The 8,133-nt window shown below is 56.9% G+C and overlaps 1 protein-coding gene across 2 annotated transcripts in view; it reads right to left on the bottom strand.

Annotated features, from left to right (window-relative positions):
• Nucleotides 1-341: 341 nt before the first annotated feature.
• GRID2IP (Grid2 interacting protein) overlaps nucleotides 342-8,133 on the bottom strand; it is a 54,700-nt gene continuing 46,908 nt past the window's right edge. For both annotated transcript variants that reach the window (XM_003318301.4, XM_054655466.2), the window contains 7 exons: nucleotides 7,043-7,239; nucleotides 6,560-6,715; nucleotides 6,338-6,424; nucleotides 5,541-5,670; nucleotides 5,333-5,451; nucleotides 1,627-1,791; nucleotides 342-1,409 (listed from right to left, as the gene is read on the bottom strand). In XM_003318301.4, the coding sequence (XP_003318349.1) occupies nucleotides 1,338-1,409; nucleotides 1,627-1,791; nucleotides 5,333-5,451; nucleotides 5,541-5,670; nucleotides 6,338-6,424; nucleotides 6,560-6,715; nucleotides 7,043-7,239 (926 nt within the window). In that variant the 3' untranslated portion in view covers nucleotides 342-1,337. The remainder of the gene's footprint in view (nucleotides 1,410-1,626; nucleotides 1,792-5,332; nucleotides 5,452-5,540; nucleotides 5,671-6,337; nucleotides 6,425-6,559; nucleotides 6,716-7,042; nucleotides 7,240-8,133) is intronic.

The raw sequence follows: 8,133 nt of genomic DNA, 5'->3' as shown, positions 1-8,133 counted from the left end.
ACCTCCTGACATGTTTCCCAGAGACACAGGCACTGGGAACTTTTGGAAACAATTCTGCTTGAGCTGCTAGGGTGAAATGTACCCCACTAGCCACATCCCCCTTGCAGTATATATTTTGGTTTTGATGTTTTTGTATGGTGCTTGTGTGCAAGGAACAAAAAAACAAAGATGGCTTCCAAGAGGGGCCTAGGGGAGACTGGGAAGAACTGAACAGGTTCCCAGTACTGCCCAGGTGCAATGTAAGCCATTTGATTGCAGTGGGAGAAAAAGAATCCATGAGACAGGATTAAAGCCCATTTCAGACTTTTCAAAAAAAAAAAAAAAAGTGCAACGAGGGAAGCTGTCTGATCCAAGGATCTGTCAATCAGAGAATTTTAAAAAAGGTGAAACAGTTCACACACCCTCCCTCCCTGCCCACCACGCCACCTGCTCCTGCTCCTGGTATCCAGGTAACTCCTGCTATATGCCTAGGCACATGTAAAATGACCATTTGGGTCCCAAACACATCCCAGATTGTGTCATCTGCCCCCACACCTGCCCCGGTCTCATGACTTGCTCCAGGGAACATCACCATCCGTCCAGGTGAGAAGTCTGGCAGTTGGCCACCAGATCCTGCTCACCTCCTGCCTCAACACCTCCCCATTCTGTCTGCTCTACCTTGACCACACCTATTCCACTCCCAGGCTCCCTACTTCCAACTGGGCCACCTCTACACAGGTTTGGGTTTGTCCACTGCATGAAACCTCAATTCCGCAGTCTGACATAGGGGGTCTTCCTTCTCCAGTCCTTCCTTCCCTGCGTCTCTCCCAGGCTTCTCTCTTCCTGTGTCCCTGAAGCCAGCTTCCAAGGCCCAGGCTGGGCGTGCACATCCCCAGGGCCCCTCTACATCGGGCTTTCCGCCCTCTCGCGTCTCGCGCCTGCCTGCAGGGTCATGCTCAAGGGTGTCGGCCCCCTCACAGGGACCCGCTAGGAGCAGGATCAGAAAAAAGGTCCACATGTCCCAGGAATGTGGCCACTTTGTAATCCACCCTCCAGGCCCCCCTGACAGCCTGGGAGCGAAGTGGGAAGTGGGCCCAGGAAGCCGACAGAGCACGGTCCTCCATGTGCAGGCACACTCAGCACCTGCTCCTACAGCATCTGGCTCTGGGCCTGGGGGTAGGAATAAGGGCTGGCAGAGGAGGGCCCGGCCACAGCTCGGCGGCTGAGGTAGCTGCAGGAGAGGCTGGCGGTGTGCTCAGAGCCCGGGGCACAGTGGCCCCGGACCTCGGCAGTGTCTGGGCTGCCCTCTCGGCCTCCATCTCCCTGCTCAGGCCGCAGAGGACGCGGTGTGGCCACTGTCACCAGGCCAGGGGTGAAACCATCCCGGAGCTGCGCAGGCCCTCCCCGGCCTGCAGGTCACTCAGCGCTCGCTGGGGAGGGGGAACACAGAGGTAGGGTGGTCAGTGGTCCCAGGAACCTGTGATGCCTTCCCTGTCTCTTCCCACACTAGACAGCCCATCGGGGGTTAGGGGGACATGTCGCTCACTGGAGCCCCTTTCCCAGCCCTGGCTTCATGGAGGATCCCTTCATTTGGCCTCTGGCCCCCACCTCTCCAAAAGGGCCCCTCAGGGCTCCAGTGAGGCTCACCTCGAATTTGCTCATGAACTCTGCAAAGATGCCGAAGAAAGCCTCAGAGGTGGTGGCCTTGGAATCCTCCCCAAAGAAGGCCAGCGCCTTGCCCAGCTCCTCCATGGCCTCGCGCTGCAGCCCGTCTAGCGCCCGAAGTGCTGGCTGGGCCGTCTCCAGGAAGGACTGACAGGCCTCAGTTAAGGAAACAGCCAGCCCGCTGGTGCCCCCAGGGTCTCGGGTGGTGGCCCGACAGACAGGTCCCTAGCAGCTCTATTCCTGGTTGGCCTGAGTCCTTCCAAGGGCCAGGCCCTGTGTCCAACAGGGAACCAGGCCCTGTTCAGGGACTCTAGTCCCACTGGCCACTGAACTCATCCTGGAACTGGCCACAGCCAGTGCAGCCTCAGGCCATTCACCCCTGTTCTCTCTGCAGGGCCAGGCCCTGGGTCTCTGATCAGAGGCCTCCACTGCCACCTTCTTCCCCAACCACTCATTTACAGTAGGCCCCTCTGTCACTCTCTAGGCCTTACTTTTTTTTTTTTTTTTTTGAGACAGGGTCTTATTCTGTCGCTCAGCCTGGAGTGCAGTGGTGTGATCACAGCTCACAGATCATTCCAGCCTCTACCTCCCAGGCTCAAGTGATCCTCCCACCTCAGCCTCCCGAGCAGCTGGGACCAGAGGTTTACACCACCATACCCAGCTAATTTTTTGATTTTTAAAATAGAGATGGGGTGTATGTTGCCTAGGGTGGTCTCAAACTCCTGGGCTCAAGTGATCCTCCCACTTTGGCCTCCCAAAGTGCTGGGATTACAGGTGTGAGCCACTGCACCTGGCCTTAGGCCTTACTCTGTTTTCTAGAGCATTTGTCATGATCTGAAATTGTTCATAAGTTCATTTCCTACTGCCTAAGTGAAAGCTCGCTCCCTCCTTGCACCTCCAGGGCTTAGAATAGCATCTGATACATGGTCAGTCTTGCAAAAAGATTCAGTGGCTGAATCGCTATCATTTTTTCAGCACTTAAAATGGTGCCAAGCTTTGTTCCAAGCTTGTTGAATCATCGTTTAACACCTCTATGAGGTAGATTATCTCTATTTTACATGTGAACAAATTAAAGCACAGAGGACTTTAGCAACTAGCCCAAGATCACACAGCAAGCACTGTGGTGCCTGAGCCACGGTTGAACCCACCAGGTTCACATCAATTAATGACCACTGTGGTAGAGGTTCTCATGACCCCTCTTTTTCCTGATGAGAAAACTGGGCTCACAGAGGGTAACTGACTTGCCCATAGTCCCACAGCAGGTAAGGAAATGAGTCAGGATTTGGGCCTATGCCTGTCTGATGTGCCAGGTCAATTTCCTTTGCAGAGGCTGCCTTTAATTAATTAATTAATTAATTTTGAGACAGAGTCTCGCTCTGTTGCCCAGACTGGAGTGCAATGGCATGATCTCGGCTTATTGCAATCTCCGCCTCCTGGGTCCAAGTGATTCTCCTGCCTCAGCCTTCTGAGTAGCTGGGATTACCGGCACATGGCACCATACCTGGCTAATGTTTGTATGTCTAGTAGAGACAGGGTTTCACCATGTTGGCCAGGCTGGTCCCAAACTCCTGACCTCAGGTGATCTGCCCTCCTTGGCCTCCCAAAGTGCTGGGATTACAGGCGTGAGCCACAGCGCCTGGACTGCCTTCATTTTATTTTTGAGACAGGGTCTCACTCTGTCACCTGGCTACAGTGCAGTGGTGTGATCATACCTCACTGTAACCTTGAACTCCTAGGCTCAAGTGATCCTCTAGCCTCAGCCTCCTGAGTAGCTGGGACTACAGGCATGCACCACTATGCCAGACTCATTTTCAAATTATTCTGTAGAGACGCGGTCCCCCTATGTTGCCCAGGCTGGTCTCAAACTTCTGGCCTCAAGCAATCTCTCAGCCTTGACCTCCCAAAGTGCTGGGATTACAGGCATGAGCCACTGCACCTGGCCCAGAGGCTACCCTTGAATGTGACCATCCATCTTCTCTCTGGGGACCTCCAAGCCCAAGGAAGCAGCCAATACCCCTGGACTGAGGGATGCTAGAGTGGACTAACCCTTACCTAAACAGCCTCAGTTTTCACATCTGCAAAACATCTGGGTGGGCCGGGCACGGTGGCTCACACCTGTAATCCCAGCAGTTTAGGAGGCCGAGGCAGGTGGATCATGAGGTCAGGAGTTTGAGACCAGCCTGACTAACATAGTGAAACCCCATCTCTACTAAAAAATACAAAAAATTAGCCGGTTGTGGTGGTGGGCACCTGTAATCCCAGCTACTCGGGAGGCTGAGGCAGAAGAATTGCTTGAACCCAGGAGGTGGAGGTTGCAGTGAGCCGAGATCGCACCATTGCACTCCAGCCTGGGCAACAGAGCGAGACTCCGTCTCAAAACAAAACAAAAATCCGGGTGTGAAGTGGGTGAAAGATGGGGGTGAAAAGCACCTTGCCCAAGCTGTAGAGTTTGCTTAGTGATTCTCTGCAGATCTCCTGCCTGAGAGGAAAGGGCAGGGGTAGATCTGACATCAAATTCCTACTCAGACACTCACCCGCACCAGGCCCCATGTGCTGCAGTCAGAGGTATGTGACAGGGGCTTTCACCACCTACTGCCCTGGCCACAGGCACAGCCCCCAGAGCTCTCCCCCTTACCTAGCTTTAGCATTAGGGAAAACCCTGTGTTCCCTGCCAAGGGGTGTTGGAGCCAGAGAGGGGGAGCTGCGAGAACTGCCACATGCCCTTCTTTCCTGTCTTCCCATCTGGGCCTCTGTCACCCACTGGCCAGGCCCTGTTTGGAGGCTCAGTGGGAATGTCCCACCCTCCTGACTGCCTTTGGCTGGTAGGGCCTGACAGGCTGCTCCTTGTAATTTTGACACTTAGCTCTGGGCTCCACTGCCCCAGAGGACAGATGGTACAGTGGCTTTGGGGCACTCAAAAGAGCTCTGGCTTCAGTTACACACAGACTTGGCATAAGCACTTGGATTATAAATGACCCAGGGCTAAGCACAGTGGCTCAGGCCTGTAATCCCAGCACTTTGAGAGGCAGAGGCAGGTGGATCACCTGAGGTCAGGAGTGCAAGACCAGCCTGGAAAACATAGTGAACCCATGTCTGTACTAAAAATACAAAAATAAGCCAGGTGTGGTGGTGGGTGCCTGTAATCCCAGCTACTTGGGAGGCTGAGGCAGGAGAATAGCTTGAACCTGGGAGGCGGAGGCTGCAGTGAGCCAAGATCGTGCAACTGCACTCCAGCCTGGGCAACAGAGCAAGGCTCTTGTCTCAAAAGTAAATAAAATTAAACAAACAAATAAATAAATAAATAAATAAATTTATAATCCAGGATGGGACCTGGTGTTGTGGCTCACACCTGTAATTCTAGCACTCTGGGAGGCTGAGGCAGGCAGATCACTTGAGCCCAGGAGTTTTAGACCAGCCTGGGCAACATGGCAAAACCTTGTCTCTACTAAAAATACAAAAATTAGCCAGGCATAGCCTGGGTGACAGAGTGACACCCTGCCTCAATCAATCAATCAATCAATAAACAACCCAGGATAGAGCCTCTTCCAGGACCCCTGGGTGCACAGCAACCTGTGTCCAGAATCTCTGCTGGAAGTCGAGGTCTCCAGCGGCCACTGGAGCCATAGCCAGCTCTACCCAACCACCCCAGGATCCAGCCTGGTGCAGGAACAGGCTGCTCAGAGGATGCCGACATGACCATTGCAAACTTGTCCTCGCTAGAGGGGGAAATGCTCTGGCAGGCATCCTGTATCTCGCTGATAGTGCCATGGAGGTCAGCCAGGTCACTGGTCAGGGCCCGTTGGTTCACTATAGGGAAGAGGACAGGGGCTGCATGGGGCCACTCTCCCAGCCCAGGACAGCATGCCTCTGCCTCCCCATCCACCCACCCAGCATACCTTTGGCAGCCAGGGGCACGGTGGGCAGGTCCTGAGCAAAGCCCAGGAGTTCAGGGAAGTGCTGGCTCAGCGATTTGGCAAGGATGTGCAGGAAGGTGGACTTCCCGTCCACTGTCTTGGTGGAGTTCAGCTGCAAGTGACCCCCAATATACATTCCCGTCAAGGACCCCATCAGATGGGGTCACATGGGCCCAGCTTCTCCTGGACTACTGTGGCATCAATGATGAATTCTTGGCGCCCCCACTTTTTTTTTAATAGCAGGGTCTTGCTCTGTTGCCCAGGCTGGAGTGCAGTGGCTCCATCATAACTCACTGCAGCCTCAAACTCCTAGGCTCAAGCGATCCTTCCACCTCAGTCTCCCAAGTAGCTTGGACTACAGGCATGCGACATGCCTAGCTAATTATTTTTGTAGAACTGGGGTCTAGCTATGTTGTCCAGGCTAGTCTCCAACTCCTGGCCTCAAGTGATCCTCTCACCTTGGCCTCCAAAGTGCCGGGATTACAGGCATGAGCCACCACACCCAGCCCAATCCCCAGCCTTTGACACTCTCTTTCCAACTCTCTTCCCTCACTCCATTTTTCCAGATCCTGGGAGTGTGTTCCCCCACCCCACCCCACCCCACCCCACCCTTTGCTGCAGTCACATCCTGGCTTCAATGTGGCCCTTTTCCTGCTAGGAGGAGAGCCCTCCTTGGTCACGATGTCCTCTTCTGCCCTCTGCCACAACTGAGCTAGGCCTGGCGTTAGCGCCTTGCTGGTAGAGCAAACCAGTCGATTGCTGCCGGCAGGTCCCCTCACCTCTGTCAGAAAGTTGATCTTGAAGCCCGTAGTCTTGTTGGTTTTGGGCTGTCCATCGTTGAGATAGTTGCCCATGGCCAACACAAACTGTGGACAAGAAGGTGGGTAGGTCCTGTCCTCACCCCACCACCCATCCACCCTGCTGTCTGGATGGGCCTCCAGGCTGGAAGCCCCAGGAGGCAGAGAAGCAGATAGGGTGCCAGGGAGGGAACGCCCACTGACCTCCAGGATCTTGGCGAGCTTCCGACTGTTTTTGAGCTCCAGGGAGGCCTGGCGCAAGCATTCAAGGCTGCCTCGGATCTCCTCTGTCTTCTCCTGGAGGGTGGCCTGGAAGTGGAGGCTGCGCAGGCGTGTCTTGTATTCGGGAACTGACAGCATCTGCCTCGAAGGCAGAGCCAGGATTCACCCATCCCCTTCCTGGGACCCTCTGCCCCACCGCAGGCTTTGGGGTGGGAGGGGGGGATCTGCTGGCTGCTTCGGCCCGATATTCCGGTAGGAAGAATAAGCACGATCCCTGGGGGAGCCCGCCTCCCATGTACCTTGGACCCCTGATAGGACCCGGCCATTAAAGGTGTTAAACTGGGACTCAGAGGCTTGGGCGCAATGGCGGCCCCCGAAGGCGCGCGGGACCCCAGCAGCCCTGGCCACAGCGACAGCCCCTGTGGAGCCGGCCGAGGCCTCGGGGCGGGGTTGTGGTCGCGGCACCTGCAGGACGAACTGGTCCGGCTCGCTGAGGCGGGCGGGCGCCTCGCGGAAGGCCTGGTAGCGCTGCTCCTCGTCGGCGTCGGGCGCGAAGAGAAGCAGCTGCGCCAGATGTGCGGGCTCCAGGCGCCGGGGCTCCATGCTCATAAGCACCTGGCGCAGCTCCGCGGGGCTCAGCTTCAGGTGCGCCAAGAGGATGGCTGCGGGCGGGGCGGGGCGGTGAGCTGGGCGGGGCCGGAGCGGGGCCGGATGGGTCCCAAGACGGAGAGGGCAGGGCAGAGGCGGGGAGAGGGCGGACACGGGGCGGGGCCTAGGGGAGAGGACGGGGCCTTGAGGCTGGAAGGACAAGAAACGCGGACGGGGACAAGAAGCTGAGCTGAGGCGGCTCCCGGATGGGGAGAGGACGGCGCTTCAATATTGGCCTGGGCTAAGGGGAAGAAAAAAGGAAAGGGGGCGGGGCCGCTCGGTGAGCAGGGGCCGGGAGAGGGTGGGGCCTGGCAGGAAGGGGGCGGGGCTTCCAGGTTGGCCCAGGATACAGCGGGGAATCTGAAGGGGTAGGGGACAAGGGAAGCAGGTAGACCTGTGAGGCAGAGCTGGGGCGGGGACTGGGCTACTGGAGGAACTCTAGAGGGGTGGGGGCCAATGAACAGGGCGGGGTCTATGAGGCTAAACTGAGACGGGGCCCGGGTGGAAAGAGGGCGGGGCTTTGGGATTGGCCAGGGCTACTGTGAGGAGCCTGGCGGGTAGGAGCAAGGAAACTGAGCGGGGCTGCTGGTTGAGTTCGAGCGGGGGAAGAGGGCGGGGCCCAGCAGGGAGACGGCGAAGCTTCCAGGTGGGCTTCGGCTACAGGGAGGAGACCGAATGGAGGGGACAAGGAACAAGGGCGGGGCCTGCGAGGGGTGCCGTAGGGGGCCGGGGCAGGGGCGGGCCCTGAAATAGAGACGGCCTTTCAGCGACCGATTTAAGGGTGAGGACGGGGTTCTCGAGACGCTAGATTAAGAAGCTGGGTGGGGTCTATTGGGGTCGGGCCAGGGACTAGGGCGGGGCCTGCGAAGGAGAGAGGGAATGAGGCTGGAGGCGGGGCCAGAACCGGG

The sequence above is a fragment of the Pan troglodytes genome, chromosome 6 (genome assembly GCF_028858775.2).
Source record: "Pan troglodytes isolate AG18354 chromosome 6, NHGRI_mPanTro3-v2.0_pri, whole genome shotgun sequence".
NCBI lineage: Eukaryota > Metazoa > Chordata > Mammalia > Primates > Hominidae > Pan > Pan troglodytes.
This window is presented reverse-complemented; position numbering and strand designations above follow the sequence as displayed.